Genomic DNA, 23,650 nt, shown 5'->3' on the forward strand with positions numbered 1-23,650 from the left:
TATTTATCATAATGATAATTAATTTATCATAAATTAAAACAGGGAAAATTTAAAAATATATCTTAATTCCCTTTAGAAGAACAATAGACTCAATACATAGTAACATATTTTATGAAAAATAACCACATTTTCCAAAATATAAATTAGCCAGAAGAGTAACATTGACATTTTTTGCAAATTTCTTCAATGTTTGACTTAAATAGAAGGCAGCTGGATTCTGTTTGTTTCTACATTCAATCTGTGGGTAGTCTTCTCTGCTGTTACATCAAAACTCAACAACTGGTAGTTTTAAAGGTTAGTTGCAATGGAATCTGAAGTCATAATCAATGAACTTTTCCTGTTCAGTTATCTCAAAGTCCAATGACTTATCTTGCACTGTCAGTGGATCTTTAACCCAGGTATGATTTTAACAACACACATTGGTCATTTGGAAAATTTTGGTTGACTGAGTTATGTGGACCTTCCAAATGTTGAAACATTTCATTGTATAATATATAGTTTAAAAATCACATTTGTTAGAATTACCACCAGTCTCATCAGAAAAGTCTGTAAATATGGAGAGACTGTCAAGCACATGGAAGCAGATACAAGTTTTCCACACTCCAATTCTCACTTGAAACCCTGAATTTTATTATTGACAATGGATACTGTCAGTTGTTTCCCTTTAGTTGATCAACTCCCTCAATTCATCTTCAAGAAAATATCTGCCAAATGCCTGTCTGAATAACCATAATTTGCCTATCATTCTTTCGAGGAAAAGTGGTTTTCTCTTTATAAAAAGCCACTAGTTTAGCTTGCAACTCAAACAACTGCACAAGTGCTTTTCCTCCAGACAACCATCACACTTCGGTGTAAAGCATGAGTGCACCTCCTGTGTCATCACACAGAACATGAAAAAGATGCATACTCAAGGGTCAAGAGTTAATAAAATTAATAATTTTCACTGTTTTATCAAGGTTATTCTTAAAGTGAGAATGAATTTTTTCTTTCATTTTTTTTCCTTTTTAACTATGAGCACGTGGTATTGAGGACTACAGTGACTATTAGCACAGTTTGGTATCCCGGCCCTCATGTGTGCTAAAGCTCCCAAAGTTTTCTCCATTACTTCTGTACCATCTGAACAAAGGTCAACACAGAGAAAAAGTAACATTTTAGTATTATAATGCAAATCGTCTTGACCTTGTGAATCCTCTAAAAAATCTCTAGGATACCAGAGGTCCATGTACCATACAGTGAGAACCGCTGATCTAGAGACCTGTCCACTTGCCATCCATTCACTATAATCTACTAAAAAAGAATGAGGTATCGGTTTCTTAAAAGGTGGTTACTAATCTGAGCATAAATACTAATGTCCAAATAATTTTCCACATTGCATGTTTGGCCTGAAGCAACTACCAGGTGACACATAAATTTCACCACAAAATAAGCAATAGATTGTCTTTTACCTAAAGTGGGCATCTCACAATCTTTATTCTCCTTAGTGTTCCTTTTAACATACTTTATCAACCAGTTGAAAATGTGAACGTCACAATGAACTGAAATGTCCACCTCTTCCCAGCGCTGCGCATCCATAGATAAATATTCAGCAAAGTACTTCATTTCTGATATCAAAAGATCTCGTGGGCAAATAAAATCTTCTTTCAAGTTTTTTGCTTCATCACATACATGGATCACCATGTTTGGCCTTCATAAAAAATGTTACACAGAAATGAAATTATTAGAGTTCTAGAAGAGGAGCTAAGAACACTGACATTTATTGGAAGTACGAGAATAAGACGTTTTTGGAAGTTTTGACCATAAATCAATTTTATAGGGTTTGACTTTCAGAATTTTTCATTAAGTGTCTTGCTAATCTGATCTATATCTTAGGTTTTTGACTCATTTTAGTTAAGCTAGTGACCTTAAGATTATTAAGCCTAATAACTTAAGAGCTTAGAAAAACAAAAATATTTTACTATAGGACTCTAATTTACGTGGTTTAAAGTTTATTTTTCAAGTTATATGTAAATAAAATTTTTAAAAATAAAACCAATTCACAAAGAAAAATTAAATAATACCTTCTAATTCTTATGAAGAACATAAAATGTCACTTTTACATGGTTATGGGTATGATGAGTAGAGACTAAATACTAAAATTTTCTTACTATCAATAAATAGGAAAAACAGGTAAAATCTTTCATTAAAGAATCAAAAAACTAGCAATGGCTACTTAGTTATTTTTAACAGTAAGAAACTTTGTTTCTAGACATTCATCAAATATAAGTTAGTAAATGTAGTTAAAAGGATTCTTAAGACTACAATGTGTTTATTAACATATTTAAAAATAATTTAAGAATAAGTTTAGATAATGCATCAGAACTACTGCTTCAAAAATTATATACTCTTTGAATTTACTTTCCTTTGAAAATTATATCACCTCAAAAAGCAGTATCAGTGTGATGCACAACTACCTTCACAGCATTACAAAAGAGAATAAGTAGAAAGAGATACACTGTCCTACAATATGAATTTAATGTGTTCAATTACCTTTCTAATACAAAAAAAATAACATTTGAAACAAAACTGGGCTACCAGAACAAGGATTATTAACCAACATTCTTGTTAAGGTCAAAGGAATTTAAGTAACTTTGCAAATTGTTCTTCCAAAGAAATTACAGTCAAAATATAAACAGGTAATGGGTGCTATAATGAAGCATAATGTTTCTGCGGCTTATGGGTCTATAATATGAAATACCAGATAATTCCAGTAAAAAATTATCTGATAAATTTTTGTGCTACACAAATAAAACTATCAGTTAAAAATCTATGTGAATAAATTAAAAATCACTGAACTATATACTTCAGAAGGGTGAATTTTTCTTATCGTGGTAAAATACACATAACATAAAATCTATCACATTAGCCCTTTTAAGTGTACAGTTCAATGGCATTAAGAACATTCATATTGTTGTACAATCATCACCATTATCCATCTCCAGAACATTTTCAAAAGGGTAAATCTTATGGCATATGAATTATATATGAATAAAACTGTTACAATACAGAAAGGAACTTTCAGATATGAAAATATTCTATATCTTTGTGTGATGGTTACATGGTATACCCATTTGTTAAAATTCATCAAGGTGAACACTTAAAATATGTCTAATTTATTATATGTAAAATATACCAATCAAAACTTGCAATATACTGAAAGGTGTATTCGAATTTTTAAATGTTTCTATAATGAGAATTATATTCCAATGGCTCTAAAATATAGATCTAGTTTTAAAAAATTGGAAACTAATGGAAGATATTCTTCTTTGGGTTTTAAAATTTGGTTAAAGTTTTATATTAGTAGAGGGTATTCCTAATATTTACAAATATGAAAATGAATTTTTAGAAAGGAAAACTGTAGTCCCATTTAATTATAACACGAATAAGCCACATTACATTTAGCCATCAAGCAATTGTTATAGTTCAACGCATGAACTACCTTTTACTCCAACAATTTGAACAATTGTGTAACGTAAAATTCCTAAATTATGGTAACTGATGTATACAATCACCAATCATATATTTTATAACTTAAAGTTGATATTCATATTAAATCTTATCCAGCAAAGAACCAGCCTCCTACCCTTCAGATTCTTCAGTCTTTTCTCCACCATTATGAGTAGTACAATTTTCACTTTCTGAAGAACAATTCCTTGTGGAAGCTATACTATGTCTTCCTTAAATACAGAAACAAACACATACAAAAACAAAGGGGGAGGTTAGCGTTTCTAGCTGAGAATTGTTTTCACTTACTGAATGGTTATATGTAAATGCATGGTTTCCAAGGCTAGTTAAAGTTGGTACTCTGTTAGGTGGCATTATCCCTTAATATTTCTAAAGGTATATGGAAGAAACAGTAGAAAAAAGGATCACACATTGCTAACATTACACTGAAGATTTAAAAACGATGTGGTGTGAATGGACAGGGGTCAAGTGTTCAAAAGCTAACAATAGAGTTCTCTCTTTCTGAAGCAATTTTTCATATCAGTATTCTGACTGCTGCTGCTGCTGAGATTTAAATCACTCAGTACACTCAGGGATTCTAAAATATCAGCTATTATTTCCAACTGCAGAAAACATCTTTTCTATCCTGCCAGTGTCATTTGAAGGTAATGTTGACTACGTAAAAGGTAGCTAATATGAGGAACAAGCCACATTTTCTCAGTAAAAAAAATTAAGTAGAAAGTGTAGGTCAAATCTCTTTAAATTTATGACATAATTAGGCTAACAGACTGGAGTAGTAAATTTTGATATAATATTAAGTTTTTTTGGTGATAGTGTTTGACCTGCATATTAACATTAAAACATTTTTCAGATAGCAAAGACACACTTCTAAAAATCAGGAAGCTATACATCCTAATAGATTTCCTGGCAATGTTTATATTAGCCTTTAAAAAATAAAGTTGATTGAAATGCATATTTTGCAAAATTATCATAAGGACAAGTACTGCATTTTGTTTTCAAACCTTACCAGTTTTGGAAATTGCATCTTGACCAACCAGAGTCTCCTGAAATTCTCCCTGCATGTCAAGAAGGGAGGATTTGATATATGTGGCTAAAGTTTCCACAGGACTTTCTCCAGCAGCCATTAGGGGACTATACTGGTTGTCAACAGGTGAACTTCCACTGCTCTTCAGTTCATCAAACCTTTTTGCACACTGTAATGACATAAAAGGAAGGAAATGCAGGTCTGTTTTCTTTTCTTTCTTTCTTTTTTTTTTTTTTAATTTATTTATTTATTTATTTGATAGAGAGAGGGAGAGAGAGATCACAAGAAGGCAAAGAGGCAGGTAGAGAGAGAGAGGGGGAAACAGGCTCCCCGCTGAGCAGAGAGCCCCATACAGGCCTCGATCCCAGGACCTTGAGATCATGACCTGAGCTGAAGGCAGAGGCTTAACCCACTGAGCCACCCAGGCACCTGGAAATGCAGGTCTTTCTTAATTAAAAAATAAGATTAATTTCTTGCCTTCTGTTCGGTGTTATTTTTCTATAATCATTTTCTACAAGTGGATTCCAATCTGCTGGGTAATACTAGAAAATTATACAAAAGCTTCTGACTTTTTTTCTTTTTTAAAAATTTTTGAGAGGAAGAGAGCATATGCGCATGTGTGTAAGCAGGGAGTGTGGTAGTGGTGGGGGAGAGATGAGGAGCAAAGGGAGAGGGGGAGAGAGAATCTTAAGCAGGCCTGTGAAGCCAGATCTCATGACCCTGTGATGGTCATCTAAGCCAAAACCAAGAGTTAGATGCTTAACCAATTCTGATACCCTGGAGCCCACAGAACTTTTTAAAATACACTTTAACCCAATGGAATAATATATTTATCCTGTTATAGGAAATGAAAAACACTTTTAAAAAAAGATTTTATTTATTTATTTGAGAGAGAGAGAGAGAGAAAGACCACAGTAGAGAGAGAAGCAGGCAGAGAGAGAGTGGGGGAAGCAGGCTTCCTGCCGAGCAGAGAGCCAATGTGTGGCTCGATCACAGGAACCTGAGATCATGACCTGAGCTGAAGGCAGAGGCTTAACCCACTGAGCCACCCAGGCGCCCCATAGCTTTATCAGTCATATTTCCCTATGGTCTGCATTTATGATCAGTTGACAAAGATAAAAAATATAAATGGGTTTATTGACTCAGTTTTTCCTTCAAAATGAATTTACATTTTGTAACACAGAGAAAGTAAAGTGATAGGTAGGCTTTTAAAACACAGGTTTCTTTGATATCTATCTACCTAGATAGATAGATATCAAAGATTATAAAATATATATAGATATATATTTTAAAGATTTTATTTATTTATTTGTCAGAGAGAGAGAGCGAGTGAGCACAAGCAGAGTGGCAGGCAAAGGCAGAGAAAGAAGCAGGCTCCCTGCTGAGTAAGGAGACCAATGCGGGACTTGATCCCAGGATCCTGGGATCATGACCTGAGCTGAAGGCAGCAGCTTAACCGAATGAGCCACCCAAGCATCTCTTCTTTGATATATTTTAGGTAAAGTGTATAGCTATATTGGAAAATGAATGTAGATTTATCCAACAAGGTTTACAGCAATTTCTAATATATAAAAAACAATAAAATTATGAATTTTGAAATGAATACATGATTGCTTAAACAAAGAAGCAAGTGAACTATAAATAATTTAAATTATATTGTTAAATGTTCTTTGTTTGGGACACCCAGTGGCTCAGTCAGTTAAGCTTCTGTCTTCACCTTAGGTCATGACCAGGTCATGCATCAGGTTCCTCACTAAGCGGGGAGCCTGCTTCTTCCTCTGCCTGCTGTTCCCCCTGCTTGTGCTCTCTCTCTCTCTCTGACAAATAAATAAATCAATAAAATCTTTTAAAAAATGTTCTTTGTCTTTAAGCAAAAATTACATGATATGTAGATGTAAAAGAATGAGGCTGGATCTTCTACCTAAAGCACATACAAAAATTAGCTCAAAATAGATCGAAGACTAAATATTAGAGCTAACACTATAAAACTCTTAGGAGAAAATAATCTTGGATTGGGTGACAGTTTCTTAGCATGACACTAAAAGCACAAGCAACAAAGAAAAATTAGATAAACCCAAACTCCTCAAAATTTACAACTTTGTGCTTCAAAGGACACCATCAAGAAAATGAAAAGACAACATACATAATAGAAAAATATTTCCAAGTCAAATATTGGATAAGAGATGTGCATCTAGAATATATTAAGAACTCTTACTACTTAATAATAAAAAGACAAGAGGTACCTAGCTGGCTCAGTTGGTGAAGCATGTGACTCTTGATCTCGGGATTGTGAGTTCAAGCCCCATGGCTGGGTGTAGAGATTATCTAAAAATAAAATGTTAAAAAATTTTTGGAAAAAAATAAGCCAACCCAATTTAAAAATGGGCAAAGGATCTAAACAGACATTCCTTCAGAGAAGATCTATAAATGACCAATAAGCACATGATAAGATACTGTACATCATTAGCCATCAGGAAAATGCAAATCAAAATCATAATGAATTACTACTTCATACCCTTAGGGAGGCTATAGTCAAAAAGACAGATAATAAAAATGCTGACAAGGATGTGAAGAAATTGGAACCACCCGATATTGCTGGTGGGAATGTAAAATGGTGTAGTCACTTTGGAAAAATTAGATACATTATTTCAGCTAACTCTTAATCTGTCTTTTCTCCAGTTTCAAAATACCAACACATCATCGTCAAAGTGGAAAAAAAATGATAACCCAGGAGACTGAAAGAACATTCAAGAAACTTAAAAAACACACACACAAGATTTTTGTCTACCAGATACTAAAGCAATATTGAAAATAATTGAACACAGGACTGTCAACAGGATTAGATAAAGAGATCAACAGATCAGAACAGTAAATGTAGGAAGAGATCTGAATTTCAAACCAGTAATAAAGAACGAAATTATTCCATATTCTCCAAACTATGGAAAGGGGCCAAATGTCCATCAATCGATGAATGGATAAAGAAGATGTGGTATGTATGTGTGTGTGTTTGTGTGTGTATGTATATATATATCCACATACATACATACGTACAATGGAATATTATGCAACCATAAAAGAATGACATCTCACCATCTGCAACAATGTGGATGGAGCTAGAGAGTATTATGCTAAACGAAATAAATAAAAGATAAATGGCATAGGATTTCACTCATATGTGGAATTTAAGAAACAAACCAGGTGCGGCCACCTGGGTGGCTCGGTCATTAAGCATTCAACTCTTGGATTCTGGCTCAGGTCATGATGTCATCGTTATAGCTACCTACATCATCTAGCTGCCTCTGGCTCCGTGCTCAGTGGGGAGTCTGCTTTTCTCCCTTTTCCTTTCCTTCTCTTCCTAACCCCTCCCTGCTCCTTGCAAATGCTCCCTCTCTAAAATAAATAAATCTTAACAAAAACAAAACAAAACAAAACAGATGAACATATGGGAGGGATCAAAAAAGAAAAGAGAGGGAAACAAAGCATAAGAGACTCTTAAAGATACAGAACAAAATGAGGGTTGATGGGTGGGGATGGGGGATTTAGTTAAATGGGTGATGGGTATTAAGGAGGACACTTGTTATGATGGGCACTGGTTGTTGTATGTAAGTGATGAATCACTGAGTTCTACTCCTGAAACCAATACGGCACTGTATGTTAACTAACTAGAATTTGAATAAAAATCTTGAAAAGAAAAAAAAAATGAAAAATTCAGTAAATGTTGAGATAATTAACTAGTCATTTGGAAAAATGTTAAAACTAAATCAAAGTCCAGGTGGAGTCAAGATTTAAATGTTAATACTTCTAAACATGTATATATAAGAGACTATCATTAATAACTTAATAGGCTGGAAAAAAACTGGTAAAAGCTAGATCAAGGGTTAATATATTTAATATATAGAAAACCATTATTTAAAACTAGTAACAAAACATCGGGGTGCCTGGGTGGCTCATTCAGTTAACTGTCAGCCCCTGGATCAGGTCTTGATCCCAGAGTTCACAGATGGAGTCCTACATTGGGCTTCCTATTCAGCAGGGAGTCTGCCTCTCCCTCTGTGCTTCCTCCCTGCTCATAATCTCTCTCTCTCCATAGCTCTGCTCTCTCAAATCAATAAAATCTTTTTAAAAAACTAGTTACAAAGCAAATTCACAAACAGAAAAAGGACATGGTACAATAAAATATGAAATGTTCAATCTCTTTAGGATTTAAAGTAAATTAAAACTGCAACAAAGATAACACATATTTTGAAAAGACACATACACAAATAATATGTGATATAAAAAGTACAGGGATCAAGACTCAGCTATGTTGACTGGAATATAACACTGATGGCCCTTCTAGCTGGCAATATATAACAAAAGCCTTAAAAATGCATTATCCCCTAAGGAAAGAAGAATAAGATATTTTAACAGTGGTATTTGTAGTAGCCAAAAGCTGGAAATAATAGCCTACATACCCAACAAAAGGGACTGGTTTAATAAATTATGATATAGCTGAAATGTTGCAGAAATCTATTAACTGACACATAAAGATGTCTATAATACGCTAAGTGAAAAAGCAGTAAAACAGTGAATTTGTTCTAAGTCCATCTTAACAATTCTTTTTTTTTTTTTTAAAGATTTTATTTATTTATTTGACAGACAGAGATCACAAGTAGGCAGAGAGGCAGGCAGAGAGGAGGAAGCAGAGAGCCCGATGACACTCTGAGCAGAGAGCCCGATGAGGGGCTCGATGCCAGGACCCTGGGATCATGACCCGAACCGAAGGCAGAGGCTTTAACCCACTGAGCCACCCAGGCGCCCCATCTTAACAAGTCTTAAATGTATAGAAAAGTATCTGGAAGGATATATACAAGGTGTTAACAACTTATGTTAGATACGATCAGAATTATCATTCTGATTTTTCACTTATTTCCTTTGTGTGTACGTATGTGTGTTCTTTAAGGACATGTTTTGTTTAGTAATGAAAAATTATTTAGGGGCGCCTGGGGGGGCTGAGTTAGTTAAGCATCTGACTTTGTTTCAGCTCAGGTCAAGATATCAGGGTGGTGAGATTGAGGCCTGCACTGCAGTGGCTCCACATTCAGCAGGGAGTCTGCTGGAGATTCTTTCCCTCTGCCCTTCTTTCGTGTGCATCCATGTGCTCTCTCTCTCTCTCAAATAAATAAATATTTAAAGAATTATTTAAAAATTAACACTATTTAGACATAATCTGATTTACATTTAGTTGTATTTTAGTTAAAAAAATTCAACAATTGGGTGAATTTGGATACACAGTGAATATTAGATGATACGACAGAGTTATTGTTAATTTCTTGGGTTCAACCATGGTACTGTGGTTCTGAAATAATGTCCTTATTTTAGGGAGATGTATGCTGTAGTCTATGGGGTGAAGTGTCATGGTGTCTGACACTCTCTTTAAAATACTGCAGAAAAGAATTTCATAAAGAGATGAAGCAAATAGGGCATCTATGTAAGGATATAGGGGTGTAGTGCTCTTCCTTCAACTTTTCTATATGTTTGAAGATATTCACAATAAAAAGTCAGAACAGTAGTTGAATTCACAGTTTGCCTCATTTTAAAACCTAACAAGTTTCAAAACTTAACCAAAAGGTTTGAAAAAGGGGCATCTGGGTGACTCGTCAGACTTGGGCTCAAGTTGTGGTCCCAGGGTCCTGAGATCGAGCCCTGCATTGGGCTCCCTGCTCATCGGGGAGCCTGCTTCTCCCTCTCCCTCTTCCAGGCTTGTGTCCCTCTTGCTCTGTCTCTCTCTCTCTCAAATAATTAAATAAAATCTTAAAAAAAAAAGTGTGAAAAAGTATAAATTAGGTAGTGAAAAAAAAAGTTGCTCATCATTTCACAAAGACTTATAACATAACTGAGTGCAAGTAATTTCTTGTGGGTATTGGTTTTCTCGACTGCAAAAGAAGATGTTGGGGGGCGCCTGTGAGCCTCAGTCAGTTAAGTGTCTGCCTGGGCTCAGGTCATGAACCCAGGGCCTGGGATGGAGCCCCACTTGGAGTTGTCAGGGGCTCACTGCTCAGCAGGGAGTCTGCTTCTCCCTCTCCCTTTGCCCCTCTCCCTGCTTTTGCTGCTTTCTCTTGCTTTTGCTCTCTCTCTCAAATAAATAAAATCTCTAAAAAAAAAAAAAAAAAAGATGGTGGAACTTTCTGCAAGTATTTACTGAGTGTATATGATGGACCAGGGCAATGGTGAATATGCTTTAAATTCACTGGGGAGGGGCGCGTGGGTAGTTCAGTGGTTAAGCATCTGCCTTCCACTCAGGTCATGATCCCAGGGTCCTGGGATGAAATCCACACTGGGCTCCCTGCTCAGTGGGAAGCCTGCTTCTCCCTCTCCCACACCCCCTGCTTGTGTTCCCTCTCTCACTGTGTCTTTCTCTATGTCAAAAACAAAACAAAACAAAACAAAAACTACTGGGGGAAAATCATTAATGTCATTTCTACTTCTAGGGAACTCTGAGATGATTCACCCACTTTAGAGCTCCTATTAACTGCAAAAATTCTGAGGTGTTTCTCAAAGTAGGTTTCATGTATGAATTACCAGAAATCAAAGAATGTAAGAATTAGATTTTAAGTTTTGATTCTGAGCATAAAATTAATAAAATCACCTGAATCATCGGGATGACAGAGTATTTCAGTTCCTATTTGCTTTTCTGTTTACAATTAAGTTGTACCAAGAAATGTTTTGAGGGGCGCCTGGGTGGCTCAGTGGGTTAAGCCGCTGCCTTCGGCTCGGGTCATGATCTCAGGGTCCTGGGATCGAGCCCCGCGTCGGGCTCTCTGCTCAGCGGTGAGCCTGCTTCCTCCTCTCTCTCTGCCTGCCTCTCTGCCTGCTTGTGATCTCTCTCTGTCAAATAAATAAATTTAAAAAAAAAAAAATCTTAAAAAAAAAAAAAAAGAAAAGAAATGTTTTGAATGTCTAAGGCTAATTTTTAAAACGAAAGATAGGGAAGGGACTCTGTAGAGGAGAGAGACACTGGCGTCCGGGGCCGGGGAAGGCACATAACCTCATGGTACAATGTAAGGCTTCATAGTAGGTTAAATAGGGAAAAGTGGGAAAAAAAGAATAAAGTCTTTGAAAGGCACATGGCGATACAGGCTGAATGCAAAAAATTACGTGCCACAACTGACCATACAATATTTGCTTAGTAATCAGCAATTTAACTTCAGCAAAACACTACCACTTACCACATTAGGTAACCATTTTTAGTTTGAATTTTGTTGTTTTTAGGTTTCATTTGTGTCCACTGTATGTAAATTTGCTTAAAGGTGTATAGGTGTTTTTACAACTAATATTGTTAGTGCACATTTAATTTATATTATAATAAAAATAATTTGAGTCAACACTGGGAGTTTTCAAGTTTTTTCCTTTAAAAAGTTCCATTCCTGGGGTGCCTGGGTGGCTCAGTGGGTTAAAGCCTCTGCCTTCGGCTCAGGTCCGATCCCAGGATCCTGGGATCGAGCCCCTCATCGGGCTCTCCACTCTGCGGGGAGCCTGCTTCCTCCTCTCTCTCTCTGCCTGCCTCTCTGCCTACTTGTGATCTCTGTCTGTCAAATAAGTAAATAAAATCTTAAAAAAAAAAAAAGTTCCATTCCTTATTCAAGTTTGAGAAGCACAGCATTAGGGATTTAATAATATATAATTGGATTTACAAAAAATTTATCTACCCATAATTTTACAGTATCAATTCTGTTACTTAAAATTAGATATTAGTGAATTTTCAGTTGTTATATAAACAACTGAATTTAAACATACCAGGTTGGTTAATATGTAATTTATGTAGTTTGTATCTAGTCAAATTATATATGCACATTCAGTATTCATGCACATGAATTTATAAGACTCAAAATTTTTTTCCTTTCTTAGAAGATGTTTCTTTAAATTGATCATTTTCTGATTTTTCCAAAAACAATCTAGGGGATGGTTATTTACCTCCTTGGGTGTTAATCCAGGCACAAGCCTTGCCACAGTTTCCCAGTTGATGGTCTGATGGATTCCAATTAATGGATAAAGGATCATGTCCAACACCATTTGGTTGTTATTGGTCAAGAAATTGTTGTTCTCTGAATATCCACGACTCATCTTTTAGAACTAGAAATAAAGACAAACAGGTATATTTACATCTGAAATCCAAGAGTTTTTAGAACGTTATAAATCAGTTACAATTTATTCCTAAGAATTATATGCTACTTGTAAAGGAAAAATAAAACTGACCTAAAATAAATAGAATATACAGCTCAAATCTCTTCAAATATTATAGCATTTGAATATTATGGATTGGTGGATGGACAGACACATAGGATGGACAGATGGATAAATTATCTGATAAAAAAAGTATAATAAAATATTAATGGCAGAATATAAGTGGTAGGTATATAGGGGTTCACTATAACATTTTTTTTAACTTTGCTATATGTTTAAAATTTTTCATAATAAAACATTGAGGGAAAAGTTGAATAATATATATCTTTCAAAAAAAAATCCCTAAGTGTGTTTGATTTATGCCTCGATTAGCAATTCATGGATGGTAGAGTTTAACTAAAAACAAAAAACAACAACAAAAATATATCCTGGTTAAAAAGAATTGTAATTTCATTCTAGTCCTAAGCAGTATTTGGTTTATTCTTCTGTGAGTGAAGGTCCATGCTACAATGAAGGCTGAGTATATTTAATTTTTATTAATGTAATCAAATGAAACTTAAAAACAAGTTACTCTGACATTATATGATAAGCATAATCATTGTCATTGTGCCATGTGATTATTAGTTATAAATGGTGGGACGTTCTATTAACAATTATAATCAGTTATTTCTCTATGTTTGAAGCAACTTTTTTTGAAGTGTTTCTTCTTCCTTGTCCTCAGAAAAAAACAGGACAATTGACCTGATAAGATTTAATCCTTACCCACACCCAAACACGCCCTACCACTCAAATATAAAAAGCCAAAGCGCAGGCTCAAGAGCGCTCATGCGTGCGCGCACTCTTCGGCTCGCTCTCTCTCTCTCCCTCTCTCCTACAACGGAGGCTTCTCTTGCGTTGTTAACCTGGCTCCCCACCCACCACATCCTCCTCTAGGTCAATCCAGGAGCCCTGTAATAACATAGCCAGCTACCAAGGGTGTCCAGTATGTTCAGGCAATGAAATTACCAAAAAAAAAAAAAAAAAAAAAAAAAGAGGCTCTAGAGGTGCCTGAGCGGCTCAGTCAGCTGGGTCCAACTCTTGATTTCATCTCCATTCATGATCTCAGTGGAGAGTCTGCCTCTTTCCTCCCTCAGGGCCAATTCCTCCCCTTCTCCGTGCATTCTCTCTATAAAATACATAAATAAGGGGTGCCAGGGTGGCTCAGTGGGTTAAGTATCTGTCTTTGCCTCCTGTCATGACCTTGGGGTCCTGAGATGGAGCCCTGCGTGGGGCTTGCTGCTCAGTGGGGAGTCTGGTTCTCCCTCTCCCTCTACCCCCCCCAATCCTGCACAAGTTCTCTTTCAAATAAAATCATTTTAAAAAAGGCTCTAGATGGCTTCCCAAATGGATGTAGTTCAATAAACATTTAGTGATATGTGATAAGTCAATGAACATTTAGTGATATGTGATAAGCCAATAAATATGGCATGGTCCCCATTCTCAAAGAGTTTATGGTCTGGTGAGGGATACTAGCAGTCAAACAGGTAACTTTAGTATCATTTGCTGAGAGCCAAAGCAGAGGGCCATGGAGGGAGGGACGGAGTAAGAACACATAATAGCTGTTACTGAGTAAGTTGGCCCTTGAACAATACAGGTTTGAACTGTGCAAGTCCAATTATACCCACACTTTTTTTGGTACAGTACTCTAAAAGTATTTGCTCTTCCTTATGATTTTCTTAATAACATTTTCTTCTCTCTAGCTAACTTTTTAAATAAGAATACAGTATATAATACATATATAAAATATGTGTTAATAGAGTATTTATGTTGCTAATAAGGTTTCTGGTCAAGAGTTGACTTAGTACTTAAGTTTTGGGGGAGTTGAAAGTTATACAAATATTTTTGACTGTGGGGGATCAGTACCCTCAACCCCTGCACTTTCAAAGGTCAATTTAATAATTTTAGTTTAATAAAATGCAGTTTAATAATTGTAAAACACTTCCTTGAGCCCAGTTGAAAATAGATTTTACAGAGCTTTATTGTTCTCCACTTGTATGCCTAGCACATCATCACTATTCATACCACACAATTTGAGATGTATGTTAGGACTAGGGTATTTTAATTTGTGGACCTTGGTAGAAAACAGTCTAATACAAAATTCAGGGCAGGGACTTGGGTGCCGTTTTTTTTTTTTTTTTCCCCTTCACTTCCAAAAAGATTCATTTAAAATTTCTAAAATATTTATTGTGCAGGCACCTGGATGGCTCATTCGGTTGGGCATCTGCCTTGACTCAGGTCTTGATACCGGGGTCCTGGGATTGTGTCCCCCTGGTTGCTTCTACCTCTCCCTCTGCCTCCTGCCATGCTATCTGGCTCACTCTCCCAATAAATAAACAAAACCTTTAAAAATGAAAAAATAAATAAATGAGTGAATGAATGAATGAATGAAATATTTATTGTGTACTGCAATGTGCTGGCACCCGTTAGCTAATCAAAAACATTGTTCAGATCAAATACTTAAAAACTTGTATGTATATTTCAAATGTGATACTCATTTATAATATACATGGTATTCTTATAAATTCCATTGGAATAGCTGTCACAGTGCACTCTATTCCAGAAAACAAGTATACACTTATCAAAAACTGTGGCAGTAAGAAAAAATTGGAAGCTCAAATTACACTACTACTAAATCCACTCCCAATTTCATAAAAAAGTGTTTTTAGATGTTAATGTTTAAGGTGAAACATGTTATTTAGCAGAAATAAAAATTCTATTTAATGCACTTCGCTTTTTAAGGAGATTCCTCCTGTCCTCCTGAGGAGACCCCCACCCCATTCCCACAACCTTGGTTTACTTAAATGTATTAAAACCAATCTAATTAAATTAATCTAATTAATTAATTAAGGCCAAAGAGAAGTCCGCGACTGGCATGTGACTTTTTTTCTTTTTTCAAATATAAAAAGGCTTTTGTAGAGCTGCTTCTTTCGTTGGAGGAAAGGTGAGAAACGAAGGGGCTGGTATGTCAGGTTAAAGGCCTTGGGCATAACAGTCGGTGGGAGATTATTAAACAGAGTCATCCCAAGAGAGAAGACTTGTGCCCAGCCTTCCTGACCACAAACGGGAATCGGGGCAACTGGCATTCACCGTGAAGGAGAAAATAAAATCACATCTGAAGCCCAGGACGAAGAGATCAAAGCCCTGCAAACCTTCCGCGCAGAGGCTCACTTCGAGGCGCGTCCTCACGGTTCCCGAGCCTGTGGTGTCGCCGCCTCCCCCTTTGGGGCAGAAACTCTCCTGGCGCGGAGCGTGGGGGAGCGGACAAAGGCTCCGGGCAGCGGGGCGAGGCTGAGGGAAGATGCGGGCAGAGACACGGGCGCGGCCTGGCGGGCAGACGCCGGGGTTCCCTGAGCTGGTGCGCGGGCGGGGCGGGCGGCGGGGACCCGGGGCTGGCAGGGCCTGCGAAGTGCCGGCTGCGCGCGGGGACGTCCGCGGGCGTTTGGGCTAGCGGGACCTCGGCCGGGACCCTCCGGGAAGGAGGCCCCTGCGGTAAGCCGCTGACTGCTAGCGGTCCCGCCCCTTGCCGCACTTCCCGCCCCCCGCCGGCACCCGAGGCCCCTCGGCGTCTCGCTCACCTGCCCAGGGCCGCCGTGGCCCTCGCTGCGCCTCGGTCACCTGCAGCGGCCGGCACAGCCAGCGCTCGCGCCATGAAGCTCCGGCTATCCCGCCCGCCAGCCCCGCCAAGCCCCGCCACTGCGCTCACACTCACTGCCCCTCCCGTGGGCAGGGTGGCGCCCCCTCCGCGCCGCCTCACCAATCACAGGCCAGCGCCACAGCGGCGGAGCCAATAAGCAACGAGCTCCTGCAGGACTAGGGAGGGTGGCCATACTAGCTGCTGAGGCTCGGGGCCGCTGCGCCTTGCCTTTGCCTTCCCCTTCCCCCTCTCCCTTTCACTCTCGGGCTTGTCGCAGTGCAGCGTCCCCACCCTCCCAGCGTCTTGTCTCTTAGCAACCAGATCCTGCCGGCGGGATCTTAAGTGACCAACTCTGAATCCAGAAGAAACGGAAACAGGAGAGAAAAGAAGTCGGATAAAGATTGAATGAAATAGTTGGCGCTGTAGGTCACTTTAGTATACCTGTTTAGGTTAGGTAGAATGGGAAAGTTGTATTGTCTGAGGGACACCAAAAGTATCTTAGGGGAGGCATTGTCCTTATCAGGAAGCATCTCCTGAAAAAGGTAAATAGCTCTGGGTTACAAATTCAGTTTTCATTAACATTAATAGTGTGTTGTTGTGGTGAATGTTATTACTGGGAACCCGGCAAGATATATATAAGGTTCAGTTTTGTAGGGTATTACGTTCCAATTACTTTTATTTCCACTTGCAAAGTATCTGTTCTGAGAACCAAAACTCAATGTTAGAATCAGAAAGGACTGTAAAAGGGGCACCTGGGTGGCCCAGTTAGGCGTCGGACTCTTGGTTTCTGCTGGGTTGTAATTTCAGGGTCTTGAGATCAAGCCCTCCTGGGGCTCCTTCCTCAGCAGAGAGCCTGCTAGAGATTCTCTTTCCCTGAAAGTGGTGTGCTACAATAACAAAGATCTAAGCTATGCATGGCATCGGCAGCTATAAGCATATTGTAGGCTAGAAGGCTGGTGACTCTTCCTATGTGTATTGGAAAGTGTCACTTGTGTTAACTTGGAAGGCAGATTATCAAGCCTATAGCTCTGAGGAAAGGAGTTTAGATAAGGTCAGAATGTAAGTTTGAGTTGGCTGACAGTGCTTGCCTTTAGCAAGGTTCAATAAAAAGAAGTCAGCTAATGATCCACAGTTTGCAAGCAGAGCTAGAGAATGGAGCTCTACTACCAGACCCCAATCATAACATTTGCTCCTGCTGTTAATCCACATACCAATATGCCATCTCTGAGGAATCAGTTCAGGTACTTAATGTTTGAAGCTTTTCCTTACCACACTCATCTTTTCTAGAGAAATATCCTTTTACAGAATGACAGAGCAAGAGAGAATCCTTGAAAGATGGATTTCTTCAATCTTTTTATTCCAAGGTGGTTTAAGTGACTTGTCCAAGGTCAAATAGCCAGTTCATTAGGGCTCAATGATCTCTGCCCAAGGAAGAATCTTTGGCATTGTACAGATGTTCCTTCCTGAGGCCTTTTATACAGAATGGGTAATTTTATCTAAGATTTCCTTCTACTTCCCCCTGCTCACCAAGTCTAACCCTTTTATGGTCATAAGCTCATCTATCCCTCTATTAGTTTTAGTACAGACTAAGTTGCTTTAACACAAACCCTAAATACAGTGGTTTGAACACAAATAAAGTTTATTTTTCTCTCAAATTACAGTAAAGGTGGGTGCTCCAGAGCTGGCATGGCTGCTTTGCCATTACTGACGCACAACTTCTATTTCTGAGTCTAAAATGGTGCAGAGGAAATGTGGGATAGTAGCAAAAGGCAGTCCAATTTGCCATGGGGGGGTGGCAAGGAGACAGGTTAAGACAACCTCTAAAATCGATAAGAAATAGCAGGATGAGCACATTATTTAGAAATAAGGTAAAAAGAGGGGTGCCTGGGTGGCTCAGTCGGTTAAGTGTCTGCCTTTGGCTCAGGTCATGATCTCGAGGTCCTTGGATAGAGCCCCATGTCCAGCTCCCTGCTCAGCAGGGAGTCTGCTTCTCTCTCTCTCTCTCTCCGCACCCCCCCACTTGTGCTCACTCTTTCTCAAATAAATAAAAAGTAGGTAAAAACAGAGTAGAAAAAAATTAAAGGCGATTGCTCCTGGGATCAGGAGTTGGGAGGAACTACCTTATTCCCTCCTCCCTTCTTAAAAATCATAATTTGATTTTTAAAAACCATGCAATTTTACTAGTTTTATAGTTAAAAATATAAATGGATAAAACATATATAGGAAGTAAGGAAAAACTAATTTCAAACAAGCTATTTATTCAACTAGGCAAGTACTAAATATAAAAAACCATAACAATGTAGAATAAAAATTTCAAGTGATACCAACATTGGTGAAGGAAGAGGGGCAGGGGACCAACAGGGACAAGAGTTTGGAGGAGAAAGTAAGGAGGGTGACAGGTGCCAACCGTCTTGTGTTTTTGTAAGACTCCAATATTTACAACTTTAAACACTGGTAGAGAAAAATAAACATAACTAAGGGTTAGAAGTAACCACAACAAGAATAGGAACAGAATGTGGAGCTTTCAAACCTCAAAAAGAGGCAGAATGCCTTACAGTCCCAGATCTGTCTTTTGTGTCAACAGTGTTTGGAGGGAACGGACCCAGGGACTCCCTTCTGCCAGCCTCCAACCCCCTTCCAAACTTTTTCTCAGTGACAACCTTCAAAGACATCTTCTCGGCCATCCTCTGCCTCCGGGACCAACCAACTCACTATTTTGAGTTTAGCTCCTTATTAGCTGTAGATGTGAGCTCCCAGATTCCTCAGAATTATTTCATTGAGGTGGAGGCTGCTGTCCCCCACCATGCTCAGCAGGCCTCAGCAGGCCTCCTGCACCTGCTTCTCTCCGGGTTTCTATGTTAGCCTCCACGATGTGCCTCTGGAGGGCCCGGCCACCTCCTATGAGTGTTGCGGGGGGAGGGGAAAGCACAAAGGTGCTGAGAGTCCCTTGAAGATGTGAAATTGGCAAAGAGGCTGTGCCCTTTCCCGGGACGTGTGGAATTGGTCCCAAGAGGAGTGTGCTAAGACCCTGGATGCCACGGAGGTCGCCCTGGTTCTGGAGAGGAGCCAGAGCCCCGCCGGTCTGGATATGCATGCCCCAGGTTCTGTGCACACAGGCCCCATCTCTGGGACTTGCTGGAGAACCACGATGAGAAGGCGATCAAGATGTGCTGCGCCCTAACTCACCTCCACAGGCCGGCTGGCCCTCCAAGGCTGGGCTGGGCGAGGATCTCGGTGAGAGGCTCACACTTCAACACGAGGACCCAGCAGCCTTTGAGGGGCCCCTCTGGCGTCCCGCCCACCAGGCTGGTGCCTGAGCCTGTCCCTGTGGCCAGGAGCCTGCTTTTTAATCACCCTGGAGCCCTTTCCCAAGCCTGGGCCAAGTGGAAACAATAAGGCTTTCTGCAGCAAAAAACCCCAAAACAAAACAAAAACAAAAAACAAAACCTGAAGAAGAAAATTTGACCTATTAAAAACAACAAAAACAAACCTGAAAGCATGGTAAATACTAAACTTGTAATAAGGTGGCAGAAATATATGAAATAAAAACTGATAAAACCATGAGAAGCTATCAAAATGGAGATTTTATTTATTTTATTAAAGATTTTTTTTTTTTAATTTATTTGACAGATCACAAGTAGGCAGAGAGGCAGGCAGAGAGAGAGAGGAGGAGGCAGGCTCCCTGCTGAGCAGAGAGCCCGATGCGGGACTTGATCCCAGGACCCTGAGATCATGACCTGAGCCAAAGGCAGAGGCTTTAACCCACTGAGCCACCCAGGCGCCCCTCAAATGGAGATTTTAAACATGTTCCACTTGGAAGTAGAAAAGAGACCAAAAAAATAAGCAAATATAAAGATGAATTTAAAATACTAGTTCAGGGGCACCTGGCTGGCTTAAGTTGGTGAAGCATGTTACTCTTAATCCCTAAATTTTAGGTTGGGGCCTAGGTTGGGTGTAGAGATTACTTAAAAAATAAAAGTTCAATCTAACACACTGTTCAATGTAACATAATTCCCTATTCCATGTTTCTACATGGAAGCATTTTTCCAGAATGACCCTTGGGTGCTTATTTTTCCTACTTTTGCTCCTCTCTAACTGCTTCTCAGGGGAGGAGTGTTAGCTGATTAGTGAGTTTGGAAGATTTGTACAGATGTAATTTTCTACCCCCTCTGCACTCTCACTAGATCACATACTTACAGTGAAGGTGTTTTCTGATGTTTTCCTGAACACTTATAAGTTAGGTGGGTTACTCGGAGACTGGATGGATAGTTGAATTCAGGGAAATATTAACAAATTCTGTGCCATGGCCTCCAAAATAGCTGTAACATAAAATTCATAAACAACAAGTCTCACTTGCCTATTCAAGGTCTTCAATCAGCTGTTTATAGTCTCTTCGTTTTTGTTGTTGTTGTTGTTGTTTAGTAAGCTCTAGGCCCAACATGGGGCTTGAACTCATGATCCCAATTATCAAGAGTCACATGCTCTACTACTAAGGCAGCCAGCCACCCCCAGTCTCTTATTCTTAAAAATAAGCAGACAACCAAAGTTCAGCAGAAACCTTGAGGAAAATATTTATCATGAAAGATAAAGATACACAACAGGGGGAAAAAAAGATAGACTACGTAGGAAAATGCAAACCTCAAAACAAAGAGAAGCATCAGTTCAGACTTGTGCAGAATGACTCAAGCGAACTATAGAGCGATGCTTTCTTTATAGCGTATTTTTAATCTGATCGAACCTGGGTGAACCTGGCCTAGATTATTAGCTGTACTTGGTTAGCTAAACCACGTGCTGAAGAACTCCTTGCTCTTTTCCTTCAAGCCCTGTTCCCTGATCATTTGAGAACACACAAATGTTCTGCTTTGATCTACTCCTGAGAGCTGAAGTAAAAGCAGGGGGAAAGAATAAAAAGGCAGGAACTCAAAAGCAGAAATGCCTAAGAAGCCCACTCCCCTAGACTGTGTTACAGGCAGATACTCAGTTCTAACAGCTGATACTTTCCAAAAACTAACTATGGATAACCTTAAGTTTCCCAAGATTTGCTCAGGGCCTTGCCCAGTGACTTCTACAGAAAAGGTCCTTGTAAATTCTCAGAGAAACTGGAGCTTGTGATCCAATGTCTCTTTTCAGCTTATCTTCTCCTGGGACACCTCATCAAACAGCAGCAATACTGCCTTCTATATAGAGCTCGTTTCTGCATGCTAGTACCTCACTTTTATATTAATCATCTTTCACACTCCTTTATATGTATATTTTTGATAAAACAAATTATTTCATACAAAAGAATCCTCCCAGTATGAAGCAGGAATACAATAGTTTGATATCAAAAAATTAATGTTCTTCATCATACTATTACTAAAGGTGAAAAATCAAGACAATCTAAACAAATGTAGATTTAGATTAGCATTAAAAGGGAACTTTCTTTAAAAAAGGACTTTATTTATTTGAGAAAGAGAGAGCACAGAGGGAGAGGGAGAAGTAGGCTCCCCAATGAGCAGAGAGCCCAGTGTGGGGCTCCATCCCAGGACCCTAAGATCATGACCTGAGCTGAAGGTGGACCCTTAACCAACTGAGCCACCCAGGTACCCCAAAGGGAACTTTTTTGGATAAAAGACTAACTAGCATAAAACTCACAGCAAACACACATTTAATATAGCAACTTTAGACTCTGAGGTAGAAAAAAATAAAAATGCCTGCTACCACAACCACTGTCAAATACAGACTGGTAAACTGGCCAAAACAAAGAGAATGAGAAGTATAAGGATTGAAAAGGAAGAGATAAGACGGTCATTATTTGCATTTACATAGACAACCCAAGTGAACGGATATTAGAAATAATAAGCCTTCATCAAAACTACAAATACAAGATTAACACACCAAGTTCAATATATTTCTCTATACCAGAAATAAGAGGACACCATTTTCAATAGCAAGACAATTTATAAAGTCCCTAGGAATTAACCAACACAACAGAGACAGACAAAATATCAACAAACACACATACATATAATGTCCTGAATAAATGGAGAGTGAAATTGTTTATAAATGGGATGATTTGACCGTATGTCAATTCTAAGTTAACCTATAAATTAATGTAATTCCAATAAAAATCTCAGCAGCTTTTTTTTTTAAATAATAGGTTTTTGAGAGAGAGGGTGAGAGGGCATGAGGAGGGCTAGGGTCAGAGGGAGAAGCAGACCCCCTGCTAAGCAGGGAGTCTGGTGTGGGACTCCGTCCCCAGACTCTGGGGTCATGACCTGAGCAGAAGGCAGTCGCTTAACCAACTGAGCCACCCAGGTGCCCCCTCTCAGCAGCTTCCTTAAGAAAGGGAATTTGATAAACTGATACTATAACTTAAACAGAAGAATAAAAATCCACAAATAGCTAAGGTAAATTTCACAAAGTAGGACAAAATAGATTCACCTATCAGATATTAGGGCATATTACAAAGTAACATTAGGGCTGTGGTACTGGGAAAGGAATTGATACATAGATCAATAAAACAGAGAGGCTCAAAATTTCATGTTTATGGGAACTTGGTATGTAATGAAATGGGGAAAACATTATTGGGGAGATGGTTAGAAAAATGGACAACAATCCTACTTTACATACTCAGCAGCTAGTCACACTTACAGGACCCAAAAGGATTTAACTTGGTACCAAGGTGGCTTACCTTGGCAGAAGGATATACCACAGTAAATACACCATGTAGAGGGAAGCATTCTCCTTAGGTAAACCTTATGTGCCATAGGAACCACTATCTTCCTGACTTTTTCTTTATACAAAACAAACATGTTGCTGAATAAACAGCTGGCACACCATATTTATCTTAACTCAATAGATTTCCAAGGAAATTGTGCTAAGGAGAAGGTAAAACCAAGATCATTTTCCATACACAGAATGGGTTTCGTTAACCCTTTTCCTTTAATGACAAGCTGGAAAAAAAGTTGGATTCCTACTACATACTGTATCCAAAAATAAATTCCAAATTAAATTAAAGACCTAAATGTAAATGGTGAAGCTATAAAACTGACAGAAGAATAACACTTAAAAGCACAACTGGGAAAAGATTTCTATTCCATGAAGGTCACCAAAAACAAGAATGAATCAATGACAAGACAAGTTATTTACAATGTCTGAACCTAACAAGAGAGTATCATGTCTAAAATGTATAAAAAATTCCTTTTACCACATAATCAGCGAAAAGATAAAAACCTAATAGAAAAAGGGGCAAATTAGAAGTATTTTTCATAGAATGGAAAACCAGAATGACTAAAAGCATATGCCTA

At 38.5% G+C, this 23,650-nt stretch overlaps 1 protein-coding gene across 7 annotated transcripts in view; it reads right to left on the bottom strand.

Annotated features, from left to right (window-relative positions):
* The window catches only part of KIAA1841 (KIAA1841 ortholog), a 57,398-nt gene extending 40,972 nt beyond the window's left edge, over positions 1 to 16,426 (bottom strand). For 2 of the 7 annotated variants that reach the window (XR_004384588.1, XM_032873846.1), the window contains exons 1-5: positions 16,303 to 16,426; positions 12,479 to 12,637; positions 4,508 to 4,694; positions 3,620 to 3,713; positions 1,446 to 1,684 (exon numbers count right to left, since the gene is read on the bottom strand). Coding sequence is in view for 6 of the 7 variants with exons in the window: in XM_032873846.1 (XP_032729737.1) it covers positions 1,446 to 1,684; positions 3,620 to 3,713; positions 4,508 to 4,694; positions 12,479 to 12,628 (670 nt within the window). In the remaining variant the exon portion in view is untranslated. Of the gene's footprint in view, positions 1 to 1,445; positions 1,685 to 3,619; positions 3,714 to 3,789; positions 3,871 to 4,507; positions 4,695 to 12,478; positions 12,638 to 15,876; positions 15,940 to 16,302 lie in introns of those variants that run through there. The other 5 variants (XM_032873848.1, XM_032873847.1, XM_032873849.1 and 2 more) reach the window with 5 other exon arrangements.
* Positions 16,427 to 23,650: the final 7,224 nt, after the last annotated feature.

This window comes from Lontra canadensis, unplaced genomic scaffold (genome assembly GCF_010015895.1).
Source record: "Lontra canadensis isolate GAN:19392208 unplaced genomic scaffold, GSC_riverotter_1.0 scaffold50, whole genome shotgun sequence".
Classification (NCBI taxonomy): domain Eukaryota; kingdom Metazoa; phylum Chordata; class Mammalia; order Carnivora; family Mustelidae; genus Lontra; species Lontra canadensis.